The sequence below is a fragment of the Phalacrocorax carbo genome, chromosome 5 (genome assembly GCF_963921805.1).
Source record: "Phalacrocorax carbo chromosome 5, bPhaCar2.1, whole genome shotgun sequence".
Classification (NCBI taxonomy): domain Eukaryota; kingdom Metazoa; phylum Chordata; class Aves; order Suliformes; family Phalacrocoracidae; genus Phalacrocorax; species Phalacrocorax carbo.
Window position 1 is genome coordinate 37,031,173 of NC_087517.1, and position 25,896 is coordinate 37,057,068.

Below are 25,896 nucleotides of genomic sequence, written 5' to 3' on the forward strand. Positions count from 1 at the left end.
TTGTTATTTTAAAAGAATAATTATTATTGGCTTTTTTCAACATAAAAGCTGAGGATCAGCTCAAATGATAATTTTTAACATTCATAAGCTGGGATGGATCATGAAAGCTGCATATTATAAGACACTTTCAGGACTCTCATTCCTCAAAACCCAGGAAGCATAATAAGCAAATAAAAGACAGCAACATCAGCTAGGCACGTGTGTCTGCAACAGCAACAACAGCAAACCAGTAGCATTGGCATCAAATTGTTTGGTACCAACAAAGATTTTGGCCAGGGCTGAAGGCAATAAGGTAATAGAGCTTCCTGAAAAGAAATCAATACCTGAAACCGAAGAGGATCATCAAATTACAAAAATTGTCCCTTTTTTCCTTTTTTTTTTTGCCACTCAATTTTTAATGAGCAAAATGTTCACTGCACAAGTTCAAATGCTGCCAATGCCTTTTAAGTGGGGTTTGCGGATGATTAATGGTATGTTCCTCTAAAGCATGATAAGAAACAAAATAATGAAAAATCATCCGTTCAAAAGGAAAAACAAGAACTAAGCTGTTCATTAAATATATTTAAGTCCTACAGTTTAAACATTTAGAAAAGAATAAGAAAAAAAGCCCACACCCCACACCCCCCCCCAAAAAAAAAAAGAAAAAAAAAAACCCACACAGGAAAAGCCAAAAAGCAAACCAAGGCATTTTAAAATTGTATCAGGAGAATTCAAGAGCATGTTCATATTCTACCAAAGGTAGTTTCTTGTTCTACATCTTTAAGAAGTTACAAGTAAAGACCATAATTCAAGATCTTTGCTTATATTTCCTAATTAACACACATACTTTGGCATCTTTGTAAATTGGCTTCTATTCAGCAAAATATTAACCATATGCCTGAAACTAAGAACATTTTATACCTTATTGGAGTCAACTGGAAATAGCAACATGCATATACATTAAAAATGAGACATATGCTCTAGTGGGAGCCTTGGTGCTAAAAGGTCTTAAATAATTCATGTTTGAAACCATTTTGAAATTCTTTGATGAAAGGTAGTATGTCAAGAATAGTGCTAATTTTATCCTAATTTAAGCTACTAAAACTTCAAAATATACATGTATTTTTTAAACTAGACAATAGAACAACCCCCCAGTCATTTGCTCCCGTTCTGCAAAGAGGTAACCTCACACATTTGACCATAATACCGACGCCTAAGACTGAGATAAGCACATTATTTTCATACTCTGAGGTGTCGGATAAACGACATATTTCCTCATCCTGCAGGGGAGACGCAGAAACTAATGAGCTCACCAGCCCCATCGCTCATTTGATAGGCTTAAGACACCTGCATATGCATTAGCTGGTTTTTATTTATTTTCATATTGATACAAGTAGATGAAGAAATAAATATATGGATATTATACATATATTTTTGTATTATATATAGACGCACATATCTCGCTCTGGTGACTCCTGCCGGCAAAGAGGAATGCCCAGAGCCCCGCTTCCCCCGAGGCCATTTGCCTGGCACCTGAGGGAGCACCTCCAGCTCGGTCAGAAACAGGCTACACGGTTTCGGGGCTGTATTTTTCACCGGGCCAGTGACACGCTACAGCAGCCGCACACAGATATCGGGATATTAAAGATGGATCCCGCTCGCCCCGTAGCAGCCGCCGCCGCTCCGTTACCTGCTTCGTTTAAAAAAAAACATCGGCTTTTCTTTTTTTATTCTGGTTTGGTTTTTTTTTTTTTTTTCGGGAGTACCGCCCGCCGCTCGCACGGGAACACAACGCCCCGGTTTCACAGACGAGCAGCGACAAGGCAGCCCTGGGCTCAAACCGGGAAGCAGCTGAGGAGGGCGCCGACCCCCCAGGAAGAGCGGAACGCGGTGGGCTGAGGGGGCCCTGGGGAGGAAAGGGGAGGCATCTCCACAGAAAAGGAGGAAAATGGGGGTGTCGGCCCGCCAGCGGGGGATGGGGGGAGGGGGAATCGGTACCTGAGCCCGGCACGGTGGGGGCGCCCCCCGGCAGCGCCGCCCGCTGCTGCTGCGGGCGGGTGGCGGCAGCCGCGGCGCCGACGTGAGGCGGCCGCTCCATCAGCAGCAGCGGCGGCGACAGCAGCATCGCGGCCGCCAGCCCCAGGAGCAGGGAGGAGAGGCGCCCGCAGGTCCCCGGCATGGCGAGCAGCCCGAGGGCAGCGGAGGCATATTGCGGGCGAGGACACGGGCGAGAGGCCGGGACCGGCGGCTCCGGCAGAGGGACTGCGGCGAACGGCCGCCCCCACAGCGCGGCAGCGGCCGGCCGGCGGGCGGGCAGCCCTGCGCCCGCCCCGCCCCCCAGCACGTGACGAGGGCGGGGCCACGGGCTGGCTGAGGCGGCGGGGGGTGGCCCGTTCTCCTCAGCAGTGAGGGAGCGCTTCGGCGGTGCGGCCCCGCCGCCCCTCCGCCGGCTGCCGTCCCGCTGCGAGGCCCAGCGGAGGGCGGGGAGGTGCGGGATAACGGCTTCCCCGAGGAGCCTCGCCGCGGCCGTCTGGCGGTGAGGGCGGAGGTGTGCCGCCCGCCCGCCCCGCCGCCCGGCGGAGCCGAGGGGAAGGCGCGGGGCCGGCGGCAGCACGGCGGCGGCACACGGAGTCACCGAGGAAACCGGGACGCGCCGCGTTCTGTTTCCTTCAGCCCTCCGAACTGGCAGCATTTAAAGCGATTTTAACCCTCGTGGCTGAGGGTATTAAAGCGCATTTGGCAGGCCCGGCGCAGCGCGTCATGTTTCAGGGAAGACACTTAAGATGGCCTTGTGCCAGCTCAAACATCGTCTTGGCTCAGGCGCTGGTAAGTGGCAGTCGTTGTGACAAGGATCGTAACTGTACTGGTGGCATCTCCTGAAGCTTTGATGCTGCGCACAGGCATAGCTTTGTCATATTTACATGATTATTCACGTTAATGGTCCTGATACCAAGCATTACACGTTTTTTTAGAATCAAGGCTAGCCATTCACACAGGTAAAATTGGAGTGCGTGTACAGACACAGCCTAGCGCGGGATCATGGCAAAATTACTAACGCCCACAGCAGAGAAGACCGCTACACCTGAGCAAGGGCAGCACAGCTGGGCAGCCATTGCATGGTCGAGAGCTGAACACTTATTGTGACAACCTCACAGTGAATTCCACGCTAGTGTTGATGAGTCAGTGCCCATGCCCTAATTTCAGTGAGTCAAATATTTATCATTCACTGTAAGGACTTTCAGAACTGGATAACAACTTTTAAATATGTGTTTGAGTAGTAAATATAAATTTCTTTGAAAAGCATAAACCCACTTTATTTACCTTTGAATAAAATAATAATTGGCCAAATAAAATGCTTTATTTTAGACATAATTGTGTATTAGGCTAAATTCTGTAGTTTTCAGATCTCAGAAGATTTCTTCAATTTCTTCAATTTCTTCTTCAATTCAGTGGAAAAAGGGAAATAGAGTTACAAACTATGGAGAAGTATAAGTTTTCCCATACTGAAAGGAAGAGCTGCCAGGTTACAGTGCATATTTTCAACAGATACCTTAGAAAATCTAGTATATTTTTCCTTATGATTTAATGCCATTCTATACAGTACAATGTCATTAATTCATTGCCATCAACAATGACTTCAAATGGATTTCGGATTGGCATAGAAAATACAATTTACTTTTATCGCAGTTGCTGACAGTTTGCTGGCACTTTTTAGGACCACCGAAAAACAGACTGACTTCACCCCCTTGTGCATTATGAATGATCACTGCCTGCGGAGTAATACTGCAGTGGGAAATGAACACTCTCTTCAGCAGGTACCCTTCAATACTTTTCTGTAGAATAGCTTGAGTAAGTCAATCTCCCTTTTTTTCGTCAGCACCGAAAAAACTGTGCCATGAAACTTCTATTTTGATGGGTCCTTTCTTCTAAGTAAGCAAGAGAGCACAAAAATTAAATAAAACAGTAATTGCTTTGATGTGGAACTCTCCTCCAGTACCTCACAAGGAGAGATGCTCTCTTTTGTTTAGAAAACATTTGTTCAGTGCTTATATGCTTAGTTAACATCCTCTCACCCAGCTTCCTGTTTCGGCCTTTTATCTGGGCACTGCAAAGAAAAAGAGGCTGCTTCTGCACAGCCTCTGTTAGTTGAATTCATTTTGGAATCCCTCTGACATTGTGTGCTCTCAGGTGGAAGAAAGGGGGCTACAGGAAGCTAGCCAATGCTTTGAGCAATTTGCTTCCTTTGTTAATGAATTTGTCTGACGAATGAGTATGTGGTATTGAAAAGTGTGGATCACATACATGTTCATTTCCAAAAGGTTGAAAACTTTTAGAAAGATATAAATTGAGTTTATTTGGGAGGAATAGTTGAACGAACTTGGCAGCAGCAACATTTTAAATTAATGTTGATGATGTGAATTATGCACAATTGCTCATTTATAAGGCTCTGAAACAAATCTGTTAAATGTGTGAGAAAACTTTTCTTGAAAATTGCTCCAAAAGGGGAATAAGGCTTATGGAATTTGTTTGTTTCTACTGCATTTAGATGACTAACTGAGAAGGGATTAGAGCACACAATAACAGCCATTTCCAACCAGGAAAAAAAAAAGGATTATGTTCTGTTTACCCAGTTTTCTTTGAAAGAGAAGGAAGGTGATAGTAAGAAATTTATTTCAGCTACCTGAGTATTTACTTGGGGAAATATGTCCAGCAGTAACTCCTGCAGTCTGCTCAAACACTCTTCAAACTTTAAAAAATTGCAATCAACGCATCAAACACTGAAGGGCTGTAACACAGCATCCGATATTTTGTCAGAGACTGAAAAGCATGTACACAAATGTAAATGTAGGTAGATTCTGCAACAGTCTCTGGAATACAATAACACAGAGACATGGTCTGCATGTGAAATCATAGAGATTAGTAATGTAGTATTTTACTGTAACTTTTTTTTTTCTTCTCACACTTGGAAGGCCTGTGTTGTATATTTGTGTCCTCCAAGCCTAGTCTCACAGCACAACCTGTATGTCAAGAGAGGTAATGATACAGCAGCAGACTTTTCGAAGTTTTATCATAAAAAAAGCAGTAGAACAGATTGATGGTGAAATACCTTGTGAGAATATGGGCTGCTGACAGTACTGACCCTAATTTCTTGATGTATGTGAGACAATATATTGACAAGATGTTCATACAGATACTTTTAAAATAACCAAAATATTTTCAGTTTTCCACCACATTCTTAAAATTACTTGAACTGGCAATTTAAAATACATTAATGTACTAATATGTAATAAAGTATTAATGCATTAGTAGTTAATTTACAAACTCACTAATGATAAAAACATACAATAAAATATCATGCATGTCTGCAAAGAGTCAGAAACCTAGACAATATGCTGCTTTATAAGTCAAGTGGGGGCAGTGGAGTTGCGTTGATGTAAATAACCTCAAGACATCAACCATCATTTTGTTTAAGGTGGTTATGGCGTACGATGGGACTGTGAAAAACCACTCTGTTACCTTGGTTGCTGCAGTGAGACAGTTGTTGTCACTAATTTCCCAATAATGCATGAATTTGTAACAGCAAAACAAATGTAGTGAGGTCCTTTCCAACCTGTGATTCTGTAGTGATCACTGTGCTGATAACTAAACTGAAGGTATCTTATTTAACAAAAACTAGGCCTGTGCTGTCTGCAGCATGCACTGAACAAACAGTAAGAGTCATGTTTCTACTAGTGCTGAGATGTTCCTTACATTAGGTGATGTGTATGTGGTAGCTACTGTGAGGTCACTGGAAGCTGTAAATGAAAACACAAATACCAGTTTTTCATATTTTTATTATTTTCTTTAGGTTAAATTCACTACTAGCAATCCAGAAAACTCAGTAGTTCAGTGTTTTTCCAAAGGGTTCACAAGCACCAACGCTTATTTCTAAGTAAGTGTTCTAAAAATAAACATGTATCCCTTCATTGTGATGCAAAATATTTACTGTCACCCCACTCACCAGGATTAGTATGATTGTTCATCAGAAAGAATGTAATACCAAGATAAAATTAGTCTAATAATACAACAAGAAAAGAAACACCACCTCTCTGAGAATTTTCCTAACCAAGAGTTCACTATTTTCTACAGTGATGTGGCAGCTATAAAAGATGATTTTTTTATTTTTGGTATACAAAAATATTTGTAGGGAATCAGTTTTCCCGTGACAGATTATAAATTGTGACTAGATCCTCTTTTCTTGCTTGTGATTACAACATTTTTTGACTCAAGATTAATATATGCCTCTCTAACTGAGAATATAAAAGTTGTATAAATGGGACCGTTTTCTATTTAGTCAATAACTATGAATTACAAACATATACTATGAAATATTTTCAGGTGAATTAAATGAGTTTTAAAAAATATACCTAGGATAAAAAAAACCCAAACCAAAACAGAATTCCTGTTAATTAAGAGGTATTTTATTCCAAAATTCTAAATATCAGAATCAACTCAATACTTACATTTTCAGTTTATTCAATCATAATATTTTGAAATTGTACACATATAGAAAAATACAACCTAATAAGATCAATAAAATATGAATTAGGATGAGAAGAATGAGTTGAAAAAGAAACATAGCTCAATAGCTATATATTTGATATCAGTACAAAATTACTGTGCCACAATACCCTTTTATTTTTTTTGCAAGATTTATAACTTAATAGAAATAAGGTGACTTCAAATGTATATTGCTCTCCTTAACTGTACCAAAGACCTTTAAAACAAGTTCATAGTTACTGAAAATATTCCCATTTATGTTACAAGTATTTACTACATGACTAAGAAACCCAAAATGCAGCGCACTCGTTAGTAGGTTAATTTTCTGCTTGTGCAAACAACGCTCTACTGATTTAATGCACGAGCAAATACAAAAAAGGAAAAAAAAACTATTACAAAGGAATAAAATATTACATTTTCAACATAGTTGTATCATAGCAAATACAGGTTTCCTTCATGGACTAGAAAGGGCCACCTACACCTGTAAAAGTTTTTCTGAAGATACAGATGCTACATTAAATCTTCATTTACTTTGCAAAAGCCAAGGGTCAAGTTACTCAACCTTAATGCGGCATATTTCAAGAAGGTCATTGCATGAAAGGTTAGATTTCCTGTATTATATAAAAATTCTACACACTGGAAAAAAATAGACCAAAATACTAAATACAATAATCACATGAAACAGTAGTAGCACTACAGACTCAAGCCCATTATTGTATAGTCTCTAGTCAAATTTTCCACAGTGGACTTAAAGAATATTGTACCAATTCTCAGTAACTCAAGAGTTAGTAATGGATACACTTCAGAATATACATCATGTTTCACCCAATGTGGGTGATCAAAAACTTCCTATACCATTCGTTTATCACCTCAAATTAGCACACTGGTTTTGGTAATGTCCTTAAAAATATTGACCCTTGCCAGGCAACAAATGCTACATCCCTTCTTAGGCAAACAAAAATAAACAGACAACTTGGCAGTGAACTAGATGTGATCATGTTATATTGCACTTGGGAATTAGAAGCTAGAGAATCAGTACCAAAGAGTTCAGATACCGCTCAAGTCAATATGAGTTATTAGAGCTCAGCATATAATCATGATCTAAACTGTGGGATTTGTTTGTGATAAGAGGCCACTGCCAACAGAGAACTAATGGTTTCTTCCCATCTCAGAAACAGACAAACAAAATCATCTCTTTGCTGTAAGGCTCATCTGTGGTCTGCCCCCACCATTTTATCTTTTGGATTTCCATTTTCCTTTTATAGAATCCTTTTTTTTTTTTCCTCACTAACAGCCAGCAGCATTAAACACAAATGAACACATTCAAGGCCAGGTGCAACAAATGTCAGGTTTTCTGTGACTCCATTAGACTGCGGAATAGTCTAGGCTTAGTCTGACTGAAGAGAAAACAAACTAGATTTTCACCAGGGTAATGCTGCTCTGTGGCTGTCTGCGAGGGTGTAGGAAAAAATACTGCAGAGCCTAAGCCAGGGTAACCAACAGCAAACCCGAATACTGCAAAAATTTAAGTGCAACATGAATCCTTCAAATCACCAGAAACATGCTGATTGTAGCTGAAGTAATTTCAAAGTACCCGTGAGAGTTTACCTTAAATACTATTTAAGCATGGACACAAGTTTAGAAAGAACTAAATATTAAAAATTCTTTGCTTAGAATAAATGTTTTATGAAGAAAGAGCACATATAATAAACTTCCTTAAAGTTTCCACAAGTATTACGTGAATTAAAGATGACCGTGTAAATCAAAATTTAACACACAAAAATGGGACAACTAAAGTTATAAACTTGATAGTGATATCCGTGAACATTTCCACAAAGATTTGAACTTATGTTGATGAACATTTCCTACATTTAACTTTTCAGTATGCTCAAACTATAGCTATCTCCACAATTTAGTAGTTTTTTGAAGGAAATGTAAACGTGTAAATTTCGTTCCTTGCTTCACATGTTCTCAATATTGTCAAATATAGTAACAGATAATATACATTTTGTAATATAAATCACTTTTTAATATTGATCATGAGATGCTGTAATAATTGCAAACTGGGGTACTTAGAGTTTCATATTTCATTATAAAAGATATAGCTCTTAAAATGTTCTCATTGTCTAAATACACAGCTGTTGATTTCACATTCATACAAATATTCTTCTGAAACATAACTCAAAAGAGGACTAATTCTCTATTACTGTACTTGTATTTTTTTCATGCTTGCAGTATGCATCTTATGCACATCAATTTTGACTCAAGGGCATTAATTTCATTCCAAAAAACCCCATTTTTTAAAGTTTCTTTAAAAGTTTTAACATTGCTCTACAATATTTGCTATAAGAATACATCAATGCCTGTTAAGTCAGTATGAAATTTATACTGACACAAGTACATATGTAGTCTGTAATCTTATTGCTGAATCTAGAATGTGATAACAAATGTTTCCTGCACTCCCATTCAGGAAACCATGGTGATCAGAATCTTCCTGGAAAACAAATGTTACTTTAAACTGAATTTGGGGTGTTACATCTATGTTCACTAAGTAGCCTGTATACTCCATTTACATATGCTACTGTTTTGGGTTGGTTTGTCTGTTTGTTTGTTTTTAAACCGAACACTGGAAATTAGTGGACATGGGAGAAACAACTATTTGATTTTATTCTCTAGTAGAATGCAAGAAAATAAGTCACTTAAATAAGTCTTACTTTATGCAACTTCAATAAATGAAAGAAACTTTCCATAGCTACAGTAGTTGTACCGAGAAAATATACCTTTTTATCCTAAAAATCAGCAAAATGAGAGTTCCCAGTTGCCGTAGTAAAATTAAGACGGAGTTAGCACTGACATTAACAACGCTATGGTATCCCTTCCATATGAGCTGAACAGATCTCGATCATGTTTTTTTTTTATTTTATTTTTATTTTCATCTCATTACAATGCCTAGACATGCAAGTAGTCTAATAAATTTCAAGTCAACATGGTGTGCACATGTAATGAAAGCACACATGTAAGAATTAGAGCTATAATCTGTCTGACTGTCTCTTAAACCTCTTAACTAAGATTAAGACTGGGTAAAAACAATCTCCTTGCATATAGATAATCAGTTCACAAAGTGTGTGAACTAGAAGCCTGCATAAGTAACTGAAATGGTGTTTTCTAAAAGTCACATTGTGAGGCCAGGATCAAAGCCTGACTCCTGATTCTTTATTATATTGCTAGTAACAATACTAGAAGACAAAAATGAAACATTGGTCACACTGAAGACCTTGAAAATTCAGTGAAAGCGGAACTATGCCCTATACCCTCTCATATAAACTAATTATAGCTAAACAAATTGTCTAAAACAAAAACATGTAAATGGATAAATATGCAAGCCTGTACCTGATATACATACTGGCCCCTACAGACTGTGCTGTCTCTTTTAATGACTCAAATGCCTTCACAGTTCAGTGAGAATGGCCGTAACAATAAAAGCAGTTTGTGGACTTAAAATCTCAGGAAGGATGCAGAAATGAAAAGTTGAATCAAACTGTTTATTTCAGATAATTCTGGGTTTACGGGGCATTGCTGTTTTTATGGGGGAGATGCAGCTTTGAACAAAAACCGCAAGATACAAAAGCAAACCAGAGCTTTTATCCTTTTAAAAGCTTGTCTACATAGACACCTCACCAGTATAATTACAGTAGAAGCCTTACTTTCTGTGGAAAGGATTATGTGGCCGCATACAGGAGTTTATAATGTAATTTATTCCCTTTTTGGAATAGAGAATAAAAAAATCTCATAAGGGACCTTTGTAGTAGTGAAAGTACGTCCACTCTCAGATCTGTGCAGCACAGCTACATGAGGTTGCAACCCAACCAACTTCCTAATTTGCAGTTATATGTCTACTGAAATGCATATAGCCAATGTTCTTGTGTTCTCTTATAAGAAGCTTCATTTTACCACACCAATGCTGAGGGAAATAAGCTAAGAATGATATAAACCTGTGGCTTTAAACCACTGAACTTTTAGAATGTTTAAAAAACAATGAAACAAAATATTTAGTGTCTTTTCTGGTAATGAAATGTATTGAACATCATGAAATGTCTTGCACAATGAAATGTCTTTTGTGCAATGAAACACAATGAATGAATGAACTGAAACAAGCCAAATCAACCTTCTCTTTTCAAACCCTCTTGCATTGCCAGCAAGACTCTGCTTCGTTTAACAAGCTCTCAGGGCAGGTGGCAAGGCAGACATGAGTGTAGCTGAAGTACTGATGTAATCTAGACACATTTGGCTGGCCGATAGTCTAAACAGTCCCTATATTACTCCATCCTGCACTTAGACATGGTCAACCACAGAACGTGAGAATTAACAACAGTGTCCTTAGGGTGTATCAGGTAACCTGTCACAAAGTATTCATTCCCTCCATTGTGCTAGAAACTGAAATTCAACCTGAGTAATATACAGACTTAACTTCAAACCCTGTGGAGGTTGGACTTGTGAACATAAAGGCTATGGTTTTCTCATCCGACACATCTGTTGTCAGCCACAGTCCAACATCTTGTCCCTGGCAGTACCTGAATGGATCCATGCTGCCAAGAATTCTGTGGAACACCTGGATCCTGCTCTGTGGAAATACACAGCAGTCTTTGGATCTTGCGCTGAATCTTTTCACTAGGTCCCACAGGAAGTACATAATCTCGAGCTTTCTACCATACGCTTGCATTTCTGTAGGCTCAATCTTACGGTAAGAGACCTAGGACCTCGAAAACCGTATTTGTAAAGTCTAGAGGGAAACCACAAGACAGATGACTGAGCAGGAAAGGGAACAGGCATGCAGAATAGGTATCAGTTGTGAATGATTCCACTGAATAAGCTCTTTTGTATTGTTTGAGCAGGAGAAAAATCATCAGTAGAGTTCATGGATCAAGGAATATCCTTCGGTTTTGTAAAACAAGCTATGTTGATTTTTTATTTTTTTTTGTGCAACTAGTTTTCAAGAGCTAGGAAATGAAATGTAGTGTACTCCGACAAAAAAAAAAAAAGGTAGAAATTAAATGTGTAATCCAGCAAGTACCTATGGAAGCTGTTGGCTTCATGAGCAAACAGAGAATCCATTTAGCAATTCATGTAAAGTCAGTCCGTGAATCAAAAAAGATGATGTCTCCTACATTCCAATAAGCCAAATCATAGCACTACATATTACTTAATTTTTTTCACATACAAATCAGTGCAGATGCGTTAGTCACATGTATGAACGTAATTAATACAAAAAGGAGGATTTAAATATATTGCTCTTATTTTGTATGTGCTGATACCTTCTGAGACCAGCAGTTTTGCAGTCTTCAGTGTTTTTTCCTTAAGGGGGAAAAACCAATATTCAAAACCATGATACAAGGGTTTTAAAATTTCAGAATGTCTTACAGATAAAACTCTGCTTAAGCTTCTGATGTTCCTTCCCCGTTCTCATGTGGTTGCAGTTGTTCTCTTTCTTGTTCTTCCTGAGGTGGTCTCACACGTTTGAAGAAGCCCATCTGTGATTCAGAGAACAATAAAGAAATTGTGTTGTGATTTTTCAAAACATGCACACATCCTTTCTCATTCTCTTTCCTTCTTCATCAGATCTTAAGCGATTAGTTATTTGATTTTTCCCTTTTTCCTAATTTTTGACTTCTGAAGCCAATATTGGATGAAAACTTAAACTGAGTAATTCTGCACAATCACAGACATCCTCCTTTATTCAATTTCTTCCTGACAAAGCTGGGAAGTTTTTACAGTTATACAAAAACTTAACTGATTCAGATGGTGAGGGGACCAAGACACTTCTGCAAGGTGTTGGTACTATTTGAAGTGAAAACAATACAAAATCCCAAATACAGTACTTACCCTGTACATAACAAACACTAGAACAGCCAAGAGCAATAATCCTGCTAGGACAGCCAAAATTATAACCCACACTGGCACAGGCATAGGCTGTGGTTGAATGCCCCATGTAATATTTGTAGTAACCTAATAGAAAAACAAAATCACACTTAGCACAGCAGTGGCATGCCAGGTCCTTTCATGCAGTTTAAGTCTTGTATATCTTTATTCTCTATTTTTTTAAATAATCCAGCATAAATTACTTTTTGTCTCCAATGTGAGTAAATAGCTATAGATTAATAGTGAGATAAAGGCTTAACTGACCCAAATTTAATAGGATTTTAAAATTAGATAAAAACAGGCGTTTGGGCTTTTTTTCGGTTGTTGGTTGGTTTGGGCTTTTTTGCAATCAGCGATACCATGGCAACATGTATTCTGTAATGCTTGATGATTTTCAGGAAAACTGTATGAATCTGGAAATATCTGGGAATTAGAGAAAAATAATTCAGGGCTTTTCCTTTTCGGCTTTTTTTTTTAATAAAAGGCAGTATTCTTTGAAACACAAAAAATAAACTCCACAACGCTTAGGAGAAAATAAACAGTTAATAATAGGCTTTAGGGAACTTAGAAACAGTAAATGACTTACTACTGTAGAATTTTGGATATCTTCAAAGGAAAGGTTCTTATAAGGGAACTCTATAACATTGAAAGAAGCAGATGATTTGAGAGAATAGGAGTGATTCTGATTTTCTTTCTGTGTAGGAAAACAAAAGAATTAGTATTCCAGATGGATACAAAAGTAAATTTTTTTGTTTTAGAAGCAGGGGCAGAATATTCAGTCACTTACATTCATGAAAGTTTGAGTCCAAAGGCGTGATTTTAAGTACAATATTGCACTTTTTCCCCTCTCAAGATGGCCAACTTGACAGACTATTTTCAAACAATCAGCAGTTCCACAGCCCTGCATATAAAAATAGGAAGGATATTCCAAATATTTAAAAAATCTGAAAAGTCCTTAATGGCATTACTTTACTCATACACATACACTGTTGTCCTCTTTTCCTGGCAAAGCACTATAAACTCTCGAAATATATTAAATAACCTCCAATACTGAATAATTGCTTATAGCGTCCCATAAGTTTGCATTCAGAAAAATATTATGTGAGCCACTTGGATCCCAAAGGTGAAACAGCTGGCAGTAGCTTTAAGGTATGTACTTTATCTACATACATATATAAAAAAAAATGTTCGAGGGTGGGGGATCAATTTCTGATCAATTCACATTACTGTCCTCCACATGTGTTTTGATAGGAAAACTCAGAGCGGCTAACTGCACTTGATGCCAACAAAATATGGTTTGTTGCATTCAACTGAAGTCTTCAAACTTGACTGACTGACCTAATCTATAAACCCTATTTAGGGCTACAGAAGCTTAACTGGCCTTTCTCAGCCACATTTCCATTAAAATCCAACTAGATAAAAATCCAACAGCAAAACCATCAGTATTTCAATTAGAAAGCAGAGCAAAACAAGGCTTCATTTTATAATTGTGATTTAGCTGTACTATACATAAGAGCACTGTACAGTGCAGGTAGGTACATCTGCCAGTCTAAGTACCACTCAGTGAAATTATTATTAATACTGGATATTAGTCTCTGGGGTGAAATCCTGCTAAGGCATTGGGAAGATCTGGGAAAGACCAAGCCCCTAAAAAAAACAGATAAAAACAAAAAAACCAAACACTTCAGAACTGCATTTATAGATGCTGAAGAATATTTGTAGCTTGTATCTAAAAAAAAAATATAGTAACTTTTCTCACCATTAAAATAAGAAACTAATTCCTGTTTTCACTTTCTTTGCTCAGCCCTTTTCTTTTGTCCTTTCCAAAGCCTAAACATTTCTGGAATCAGTGTTGCACTGCCTTAGTCCCATTGGTCCACCCTAAACTCCCAAGCATTTCTCTCAGCTTGCCTGTTCTGCCTCGCCCCAGGCAAGGATAGATTCATTTCTGCAAGTGTAGTTACGAAAGACAGTGATACGGTAATATATTTACTTCATATTACTGATCATTTCCAATCTTGCTTATAAAGGACAGGTCCTCCATGTGTTTGCAGAGTGTCCACTGATCAGCTGAGCAACACAGGTTGTGAAATCAGCTGTAATTTGTAGCAAAGGATGACTGCAGCACTCACCTGCTTCCTCTCAGTTACGCCATTTTACCAGCCTTCCTCCTATGAAGTACTGATTTTCAAATTCACAGAACAGCACAATATAGAAGACTGACACTGGATGAAGTGCCCAACTTGACCTTTGTGTTCAAGGACTTAAAACATATCAGCACAGAACTGTAGGCATATGCCTCATTGGCTGATTACCCTGGCGAAAACTGATGCACTTCCGGAAAAAAAAAGACAAACAAAAAACCACCCCCCCCAAAAAAACCTAAAACCACCCCAAAACCAACCAAACACTACCCCCGTTCCCCCCGCAAAAAACCAACCCCAAAACAAAAAAAAAACCAGACTGCTCCAGAGCATGTGACTTCTTTCTCTGTTAATTTTTAAAATACAGAACATGGATTTTCTGAAATGATTCTGAATGAGGTTTCATCTCAGTCTTCATTCATAAAAAGCCGAAAATATTATCAATATATCGATGCCAAGATCTTACCAAAGTATGCACATCTCCGCCATCAACAGCAGTTATATCCCTTCGACTGATACGATGATCATGATTATCTTCCCTGCTAAGTGTTTCATTCTTATCGTCATCTTTAGAAGCAGAGATCTAGGATACACCAAGGAAACCCAAATAATAAATAATTCTTATGTTTAGATATTTGCAGACTTCAAAGTTAGGTCAAGAAGATACGTAACTAGTCAGGTTTCTCTCTTTCTATCTTAGCTATTCTTCAGAATATGGCTTTACCTAGACCTGTAATTAAAATGCTACTCCTGCCTTTTCTAGATCACTGATGCAAATTTCTCCTGAGAACTAATGCAGAGCCTTGAGTATCTCAATAATTCTTCAACTCAAAACTTTTTTATGTATGGAAAAAAATACTCTTAGACTGCAACAAATAATTCAATTTTGGAGTCTTTTACTGAAGATTTTTCATCAACATTTCAGTTTTTAACTCTGGAAAAATAGTTCTAGTGTGGTACTGATGTACTACATAACACTGTACATGTGAACACATGTCCAGACATACACAAAAAACTTCTCTAGGAGGGGCTTGAAAAAGTATACAGTAGTTTTAATGAATTATGTCAGTAATCCCTTAGAAATTTCCAATGTAAAATTGCAAATTTACATATGGTACTAAGCAGAGCTATGCTACTTGTCCTCTACATACCAAATTTATATGAGAAAAAACTTACAAGAGAGTTGTAAAAAATATATTATTACAAATGGTAGAGCAAAGGCACAGGATTTATATATTCACTGAAGTTGCTTTTTGGTTATCAAAGATAAATGAGTATTCTTTGTTGTTATATACATTGAATATCTTCCCTTAGTGTTTTTATACGAGTTTGCTTAAATTCTTGTAGAATATACTGATTTTTACTGCTTGTTCTAAATTGTCTTAGAATTTAGCTCTCTGCTCTCAAAATTGCTGGGTTTTACCTGGTGTTTCTTTGTCTAGCCCAAACTAGGAAAAACAAATTTCTTCTGCTCTGTGCTCTGCAAACTGCATGTTTTGCTGGCAGTGATACGATACTTCTAAGCCCACTGGAACACCCTACTGACCTCTGTGGCATTTGGATGAGAGCCTAGATAAATAAGCTAGTAACAGAAAAAAGTGCCATTTTCTTCCAAGAAATAAAACCCAGAAGAGTTACATAAACATCCCAGAAGCATCTGGAATGTTTTTGTTCATGACCACATTCAATACAATTCCATTGCTTTGGATGTAGAACTCATACAGTACAGTCATCAGGGACCAAAAAAAATACCAAACCCAACCAACCAAACAAAAAAAACCCCACCAATAAAAAGAACCAAGACAAGTTTATCTTGGGTTGACAATCTATTGTCAGTCTTTTATTTCACCTGCTATATACATTAATAAGTACTATCAAACAGCACAGTCTGGTTCCTCAGCAACAGATGAAAACATAAATCAGACAGTGTTAGATGTTCTCAGGGATTTGGATATTTTGAGTGTGTTTCCAAACTGAACAAACATACTTCATTTCACTCAAAAAGGAAAGTTCTGCTTACCTTAATTTTCAATGGATTGATTTCCATATCAGAAGTGCAGTTCATGGGACCATCAATTTCATACTGAACAATATACAACAGTGTGTAGTTTTTATATTTGTAAGGCCAGTGCAGAGTCATCATCACCTTGCTGAATGCACTTGGACCGTTGTTTCTCAGCTGATTTTGAAAATAAAGGTAACAGATTAAAAAAAACCAAAGACAAAAAAACCAACCCAAAAAACAACCAATGCCACCTTCTTTGTTAATGTGCATATACTTGTTATTTTACATTTGAGCCATAAATGATACCGCTGCCATCCCTACCTGGAACTACTCACTGCAATAGCATCAACAACCTCACCTAAAAATGATAGCTAAACTTCAGTCCCCCAACAGGCAAAACTTAAAAATACTTCTGTAATTTGATAAAAATTATTTTGAAGAAAAAGTAAAGGGCATTAGGTTTTTTGCCTTCAAGAAATATAATTTTATTTTCCTTGAAAAACAGGGGGTTTTTTTTAGTCTATAGCATGACTCACAGCCACTGTGTCTGTCTCAGCCAAGATACTCTGAGCACAAATGCATACACCTGTAAGTTTCATTAGGTAAGTAGTCTCTTAAATTCTAGAACAACTTTTAACTATTCTTATTCACACAGCTCTCAGTAAGTTTTGTTTAATTAAACAGACTAGGTTAAAGCTGTGATTATTCTTTAAAAGACATTTTAAATACTTAAAATTTTTCAAGGCAGAAGACTTTACAATAATGATTCAGAACAGTTGGAATACAAATGAGGATACTGAATCATTTACAGCCATGAGTAATTTTCTGAGTTCAAGTTACTTCAAATGTTTCATCTAGATTTCAAAGGGCTATAAAATAAAACATGTGTAATGATGCAAAAAAATCAGCCTCTTGTCTTTGGCCACTACTGTTACACTAATTGCAGGCATTCCAGCCCTTCTTGCAGGTACCAATTGTTGACCCAGCATTAAAAAGTAAAATCTTTGTTTCCATGCAAGAACAAACTGAAGAAAAAAAATTATAATTTACTCCAGAGAAAAGCTACACCAAAAGATTTCTTTTCATTTATCACAGACCTATGAAACTGAAATTAGGAATAATTGCATACCTCATAGATATGCTGAACTAGAGGCCCAATATCATCTTCTGTTTCTGGATTCTCTTTCGGCTGCCAGTTTGCAATAGGAAGGAATATGTGATCAGGAGACGACACACTAAACAGCGGAGCAAAAAAGTTGTTATTATAAAGTATGAAACAATAAATGTAATTCCCTAGAAGATATAAAAAAAATCAACACTCTTAAAATACAATCTCCAATTTTTCATCCTCTGTATATACAAACAGAAAGAACAGAGGTTGAATGGCTTATAAATTAAATGTTCAATATTCTTCTGTACATGAAAGGATGATCTTTTTGTTTAGAAAAATTTTTTTCCTGTCCTAAACTGTGGATTCATCCTACAACATCCAGTAAACCATTAATAGAAATAAGATACATACATGCCATCCAAAAAACAAAGTGTGAAATCCATTGATAATGGGAATACTGATGATGTAGAGACTTATCAGTACACTCATAAGAATAATTCAGCATGCACTGAAAACTGTGAAGCTAGCAATAATGCTTTTCAGTTGTGCCATCCCCCCACCTCTCAGCTATTAACAAAATTAGATCACAATAATGAATGTAGGGGAACTTTTAAAAAATTTTGACTCAGGAATCTGAGTTAACTGGCTAAGGTGATTGTATAGCTTTTAGGTGTGAAATACAGATTTCTGGTAAGAAGTAACAGAGGTAATGGAGTTATTACAATGTTAATACTATGCTTAAGACTGAAGAAGGTGAGGGCATTGCAAACCTAGCTTCAATAGGATTTTCAGCTTTGGTTTTAGAAAAGGATTCAGGAGTTTTCAGATGAAAACCCAGTCAGTTTGTGGAGGAGGGAAGTGACCTAGAGAAATATGTGCAACTGCAAAAATGAGGAGTGATTTTTTTTCTTCTTCTTCTAAAATAAACCTCTAGTAATAGAGGCACAACATTCCTTTTTGGAATTCATTTTGTAACTATTTAGAATTATTCAAGATCTGAAAGTCCAACAGGTGGCTTAGAGAGAACCAGATTTTCTTTATTATTAAAAATTCCCTAAAGCTTCCCGAATACTTATGCAGACCTTAAAGAAAGTTCATCAGACATCAAGAAGCAAACATGCAAAGCTCATTTGAGAAAGATGTTTATTAGAGTACTATCAGTGCTTACCCTCTAATTTCAACAGCTGCTAAAATAGCAAGGTCAGCCTGATAGAATGCTACTGGACTTAGATTGTCGTACAGGTTGGAACTGCAGAGAAAAAAAGTTAATTTCTTAAATGAAATAATCTAAATATTTTAAAAAAAACACACCCAAACTTACAATAATTGTATATAACATCATAACATGATTCCCAAGTCACTGAAGGAAAGCACCTCTACTAAAACTAAGGAGCAGATTCCAGCAAGTTTTCAACTGCATGACAGTCCCGCCCTCTGCACAGTTTGGAGGTCCTTCAGCAGGGATAAGTCAAAAAAGGACACAAAGCTAATGCTGACTCTGTTCCTTAGCTGCCGCATGTAAGAAAATTCAGATGTCAGGGCTGGGGGCTAACAACAACTATATAGCTAGCAGAGCCTTGATTTCCACTTTAGGATGTCTGTTTTGCTTAGGGTCTTGTTGGCCTCAAATAATCCCAGGGCAGAAAAGTATGCTCACCTACTTTTGCCTACCCCTCTCCACAGTGTTTAAACCAGTAAATTAATACAGTTAACATCTGATTCCTACACTTCAGATACACCAAGAGATGACAGATCTTAACGCACGTAGAGTCATTCATACATAAAATTTCTTCAGACTTTGTTAACAAGAGAAAAAGTAATACAGAGAACACACCTATTCCCCTCAAAGTGGAGCAGGGAACAGAGTCCTAATCTCCTTAGATACATCTGATTATTCTGTCTACCTAACCAAACAATTTCCTTTAGAAAGGTCTTTAATTCTCTAATTATTCTTCACTGCTGCTGTAATCAAAAATGCATGCAGCAGCGTTTTCTTCCCAACCTGCAAATACCTCATTCTTTCAGAGACTAGAGTTGTTCTGCTAGGAATTCTGGCAGCTTTGGAAATCTAGCTTCAAGTTTAGGACAACTAATGTAATCTTTAAAACCTCTTCAAGATAATACCTTGATTATGTCTGTAACTATGAACTGTGATAACTATGTTCAATTGTACCACCATTCTTGCATTCCGAAGTCATGTAAGGAAATTCTTTCCATAAAAGGTGTAAAACGTTACAGGAACTTCCTTCCTCTTCCATCAGAAGACAAGCATGACTTAACCTCCCTGGCTGTTTTTCACCCCAGTGAAAGGTAGTTAGTGACCACTGTTAGCCTAAAGAAGACAGACACCCCAGAGAAGATCACTTTCTTCAAAGGAGAGCTGGATTTACATGCCACTGGCACAGCTTACTAGCTGATGGAAAAAAATTTTAAAAATTGGACAGCACTGTGAGATCAAAGAGACACTTAATGCGGCCAGGGCCTTTGATCAGTATGGCAAACTACTGTATCATTAAAATAGAATGGCAGGTTTAAACTTATTTAACTCTTGTAGGCAAAAAATGAAAAATGTATATGTGGATGACAGTAATTTATTCACTACATTAAAAAAATAATAAATCCTTAAATGGAAAAAAAAGCTTTTGGTCCACCATGGAGAAAAAAAGCAGCTGTATTTCTGCCATCCATTAAGCAACATAAAACTATTGGGTAAAGAGTTTCCTATTGATCACATCTCCAAATATTAAATATGATCTCCAGTATGAATTAAATTCAGATTTATATATCATATTTATATGGAAGTGCTGTGCTTATCTTATAATTAAGGGAACACTGCTGTTTTGTTCCATTTAATTTTAGACTCTTACGCTAGCTACTGTAAAACACTTCACTGCATGTTGCTTCTCCTCAGACCATCACACGCATTGCCTTTTCTGAAAGACTTACACCTCTCCTCCTCAGAATAAAGAAAATTTGAAATTCTGGCTTTACATCAGAAGGAATTCAGAGTTCAAACATCAGTTTTAAAACAGGGCTATAAACCCAAAACCACAAGTCATTCTGTGGCACTACACAAGTGTCAGGAGACCACAACAGTACACAGGTTCAAAACCCCGAAGTTTTTCCTTGAAACACTTTAAATGGTTTTGTTCCTCATTATTAGTATTTTACTGGTGCAATGGCCTGTCTAAAAGCTGTAAGCAAAAGAAACTGCATTCACACGGAGAACTATGTTTTCTTACATTTTTTCCTCTATTTTAGAAGACATAATTAATTGAAAAGCTGTGTTTATTTTTTTCAACACTTACAAAGCAAAGACCAGAGAATTAGTCCAGAGTGAAACTAACTCCTTAGTTCCCAGTCTATTTACTTAGCACATTATCTACCAGGTGAGGTACATACTTAGATTCCCATACCTTCGGATTTGCAAGTCAAACTTCACAGAGGTATCCATTTCAGACTGCTGGTGCACGCTGAAACGCAGGCCAGCTAATAGCTTTAGAAAAAAATCACCATGGTTCAGTGGAAGCACACTAAAATACATGATAAAAGCTTCTTAATACTATTATACTACAACAAAATTGCTTGAGGATTGTGGTCATAAGAGAACACACACAGAGAATTGGCAGATAAAACTCATCAAGTTCATCAAGACTAGAAATGTACCACGCCCTCTGTAGATCTCAACTAACGCATCACTGCCACAAAATAAGAATGTGATGTTTACATGAAGCTCATCCCTCTTGCTTCAGCCATGTTTACACATAAGTGAGCCTCCTTATGTGTTGCAGAAAGTACTGCAGTCTAAAGGACAGGGCACACTTTAATGATTCTAAATTAATTTCCCAAGGTTTGTTGTAAGTCAGGGCATGATAGTTGCTTCAACATTTACAGTTCAGCTTTATAGACTTTAAAAGACTCTGGAAATAGCATTTATTCATCTATACAAAATGTCTCTCGGACGAAAAACACTAAAGTGTTTATAATTGTGACCGATTTTCACCTTATTTTCTCAGAAAATAAGACTTACTAGATCATACCATCTCATATCTATCAGGTCCTACTAATAGTTTTTTAATTCTTCCAAAGTCAGCTACTTTTGGTGGAAGTGCAAAGGTCTCAAAGAGACAAAACTCTCTCAAACTTCAGAAAACTAGGCAGAAGAGAGAAGCACTATGAGGTTTCCACTAAGAGAAAGTGGTGTTATGAGTTAGCTCTTGTTATATACTAAAAAAATATGTATCAGATAAATCTGATCATGAGGGACCAGAGTTCATTAATTCTGCTGTCTAATGAACGACCCTTTTTGAGTTCCATCATAGGACTGATGAAAACTCCTTTCAGCCTTTAATTTAGCTTAAAAGTTGAAACCAATTACCACTGAACTAACGAAACATGTGGGCAGCTAAATGTCAGCCAGATCTAATCCTGAATGCCTGTGAGTAAACATCCTGCCCAAACACTACTGTGGTTAAGAAAAACGCCAACTGCACTCCTGTTTGAGCTGCAGACACCTGTTGGACCAAACCTCACCTTAGTTCCTGCTTTCATGGGATTTCCCAGGTCACAAACTACCATGCGAGTTTGATTCTCTGTTTTAAATGCACATGACAGTCTTGCTAAAGCCTGCAATAAAGCAGAAAGAAATCTTAAGGAATGTCATTCTTTACATCCGGACACCTGGATGAAAGATTGCAGAAGAGTTTTAGATATGCTGCATTAATTTTAACGTGAATTTCTCAGTCCTAACACAGTCAAGCACTAAAACTAAATAAAGTCCTAGTATGAAAGTCTCCATGGAGACAAGTAGTTCTGATATGAGATAGATGCTCTTTCCAAGGTTATAAAAAGAAAAATTCAGTACTCATATTGGGTAGCACGGATGATTTTTGTGACCTAAAGCATTTCTCCACATGATTCTTTAAAAGCTATATAAAGAAACTTTGGCAAATTGGGCAAACTCTCCATAGGAAAATAAAGATTACAAGGCAAAATAACATGAATAATTACTAGCCTACTCAAAAAGAGGTCCTAGAGGAGCTATTGGACTTTGGATAAAGCCACATCACAGAGCTCCAGAGTAGCAGAAGCAAACTGGAGAAACAAACCAAGGCATAGTCCAACATACATGAAGTATTTGGTATCAAAGTTGGAATTCTTTGATATATGGGGAAAACAGTTTCCCCCTTAACATTCTGCACCTTTCCAGATAAATTGATTGGTCATAGATTATACCAAATAAAAACAAGGATGAAGAAAATCTGAAAGTATATTACTTATATATAGCTAAAATGGGCTAAAAACAAAACTGGACAATACCTACATGTCTTCAAAGAAGTAGAAGTTATATAGACATTTTATAATACAAGGATAAGTCAGGCAATAAATTTCAATATTCTGTATAGTAAGGATAACTGACACCCAAGACTTTCTACATACTTAGGTGGAAGTGAATAATACTACCCAACATGACTTTGCCTCACAGGTGCCCAGCTCTTTACCTAGCACATGGCATGCTAAGTCTAAATTTAAATAAATTAACAAGGGCACTGTTCAGATAAAGACTTGTAGCAGATAAGCTCTGTGTCAAGCTCCGTCACGCACAATCTCCTTTGTTGCTAGCAGTAGCCTCTTAAACCATCCAGCCAGGTGCCTGGAAGCACCTTATCATTTTTCTATCCTTGCGACTTGGAAGAACATTATTATCTTTTGGTGCTTTGCTTTAAGATTGAAGCATAAAACACACCACTGATGGACCCTCTCCCACAGACTTCCATAGTAGTACCTGAAATATGACTACTCAAAGAAGAGAGATAGTTAGAATTCTACCTCGTTGTTACGAACAACACCGATGAAATCTGCTTGAGGCGGAACGACAACAAAGAGTTCTGCTTCATAGGCTCCTTCCCCTTGATTCTGAGCACTGACAATTAGTGTCAAGGGATTGTCATCACCAATATAGATCTGCTTCTGATCACTACAAAAAACAAGTGTAAAAATAAGCTCTACATTCAGATTTTAAAGTGTATTGAACTGGTTACAGAATGTAGAGAAACCAGAGACATTTTGAAATTGCACAAAGACATAAGAGAACCTAGAGGCAGTACCTATGCTTCAGGAATATCAGGAGAGCTCTACACTGTGTTTGAAACAAAAATGTGTCTATAATCACAAAAATGGAACAAATAATACATGCTGTTTTGTAAGAATCTTTTTTATAAAATTTACAATAAACTGCAAAGCCACCGACACCTTTTTTAACAAAGAATTATGAACAGCTAAATCACTTTGTACATTTTGAATTACATGCCCGCTTAGCAGAGGTACATGCATATGTTTGTAACAAAACTTGATGGAAGGCTCAACTACAGAATACAGCCAACACCTTTGTAATATATTTGTTCCAGATACAAAAATAATATCTTTCCAAACAATGTATTTTCATTTCACCAACTACAAGGAAACCTAACTATACCTGCACTGATGTAAAATGTTTCTGAAGTATTTCCATGAATTCATATGTTTGTGAAGTGTACTACCTACATATATGTGCATATGCTATAGCTCTCTACTAAGGGCATAAAACCAAAAACAACAACAGATGACACTAAGAATGGCTTTCAGGCATACAAAGCACAAAAAGCCCGTATTCACGAAAGAAATGAGTTAAAACTTGTTTCTTTTTTCCAGGTTTGATAAAAGATATCACCATTACCAACAATTTTTTTTGCATACGTGTGACAACACAGCCCTACTCCACACTCCTTGCTGGATAAAATCATGCCTGGTCACATCCTCATGTGTCTATCATAGAATCATTAAGGTTGGAAAAGACTTCTAGGATCATCAAGTCCAACCATCAACCCAACACTACCGTGTCTCCTAAACCATGAAATGAAGCGCCACATCTACGTGTCTTTTAAATAGCTCCAGGGATGGTGACTCCACCACCTCTCTGGGCAGCCTGTTCCAATGCCTGACCACTCTTTCAGTGAAGAATTTTTTCCTAATATCCAATCTAAACCTCCCCTGATGCAGCTTGAGGCCATTTCCTCTTGTTCTATCACTAATGACCTGGGAGAAGAGACCAACACCCGCAATTTATCCAGCATTAAATAACCGCACAGTGGTATAATTGCAGCTAACACTGGTTTATGCTTGCTATGCCTGTCCAGCTTAGCAAATATACAAATAAATACTGTGTACTTATAGTGGGGGTGTGTGCTCTCCCTGTATTACATGCTAAAGGAATTAGGTTACAAAGCAGAAAACAGGTTTTCCTTAAAACAAATAATCATGAGTTTAGATGGTATATATTGAGGAGTCCTATTTATTTCAATACATCCTTTTAATGGAAGTATTCCAAGCTCTTTAAGTTTAGCATTCAAGTAGGGAAGTTCCTTTTCCCCGTAGTATTTTTCTCATGTATTTACCTTTCTACTGAAACCTCCAGCTTTGGTTTGCAGACATTATCATCACCACAATCCAGCAGAATATGTGCCTATGAAGAAATCAAGTACATATTGTTATAACAAATTCCTGCATCTGTTTTAACATACGTTTCCAATAATACTGTTTCACCACCAAATAAAATTTTCTAAGTAGCTGTTTATGAGATATCTTCATCTCGTTAGTCTCAGAAGAGAACGACTGACTTTTTATATATGGGGGGGCACTGTGCCTCATCCTGCCACACTGCAATTTTAGGACTGATGTCTATATATCTTAATTCTCCTTCCATACTTCAAATAATCTGTTCATCTTGAGTTGCGCCTCCACTATCCTCTTTACAAACAAGTGTAAAAATTGGCATGAACGGTAGAAATAGAAAAACTCTGTTCATTACCTTAAGAGAATTATAGGGGTAAACACAATATACATAGAACAGCAATGGGTAAGACACTCCAATCCTTCAAGATTAATACCTTCAATACTACTCTAACTGCTTATCTCCAGAAAACTCTTAATTGGTATACATGAAAAAGAAGTCCAGCACTAAGGAATAATGTGCCAAAAAAGAAACTTGACAAAGAGAAGAAAAAAAAGAGACACACAGATACAGTAACCATCAATATTTCCATAAAACAAAGACTAAATCCTAGATACATATTTTGGTATCTTAATTTTTCAGAAGTCTTAAGATGAACATAAATATTGAAAGCTGAAAATATGTTCTGGGTTCTCTCATCACAGATTATGTA

At 37.4% G+C, this 25,896-nt stretch overlaps 2 protein-coding genes and 1 long non-coding RNA gene across 4 annotated transcripts in view; 1 reads left to right on the forward strand and 2 right to left on the reverse strand.

The window, feature by feature from the left end:
- Positions 1–2,303, reverse strand: part of FAM171B (family with sequence similarity 171 member B) — a 38,294-nt gene extending 35,991 nt beyond the window's left edge. Inside the window, exon 1 of the mRNA XM_064452041.1 lies at positions 1,978–2,303. Coding sequence (XP_064308111.1) covers positions 1,978–2,158 — 181 coding nt within the window. The 5' untranslated portion in view covers positions 2,159–2,303. The remainder of the gene's footprint in view (positions 1–1,977) is intronic.
- A 44-nt stretch (positions 2,304–2,347) lies between these two features.
- LOC135313412 (uncharacterized) lies at positions 2,348–25,892 on the forward strand. The gene is made up of 3 exons (XR_010373059.1): positions 2,348–2,805; positions 3,695–3,794; positions 24,386–25,892. It is a non-coding gene; the product is annotated as an uncharacterized LOC135313412 (long non-coding RNA).
- Positions 6,419–25,896, reverse strand: part of ITGAV (integrin subunit alpha V) — a 51,071-nt gene continuing 31,593 nt past the window's right edge. The window contains exons 19-31 of one of the 2 annotated variants that reach the window (XM_064452043.1): positions 25,129–25,196; positions 23,525–23,672; positions 22,229–22,321; positions 21,112–21,191; positions 18,864–18,944; positions 17,714–17,819; positions 16,600–16,758; positions 15,046–15,162; positions 13,223–13,336; positions 13,022–13,129; positions 12,400–12,522; positions 11,938–12,047; positions 6,419–11,299 (exon numbers count right to left, since the gene is read on the reverse strand). In XM_064452043.1, the coding sequence (XP_064308113.1) occupies positions 11,952–12,047; positions 12,400–12,522; positions 13,022–13,129; positions 13,223–13,336; positions 15,046–15,162; positions 16,600–16,758; positions 17,714–17,819; positions 18,864–18,944; positions 21,112–21,191; positions 22,229–22,321; positions 23,525–23,672; positions 25,129–25,196 (1,293 nt within the window). In that variant the 3' untranslated portion in view covers positions 6,419–11,299; positions 11,938–11,951. Of the gene's footprint in view, positions 12,048–12,399; positions 12,523–13,021; positions 13,130–13,222; positions 13,337–15,045; positions 15,163–16,599; positions 16,759–17,713; positions 17,820–18,863; positions 18,945–21,111; positions 21,192–22,228; positions 22,322–23,524; positions 23,673–25,128; positions 25,197–25,896 lie in introns of both variants that reach the window. The other variant, XM_064452042.1, reaches the window with a different exon arrangement.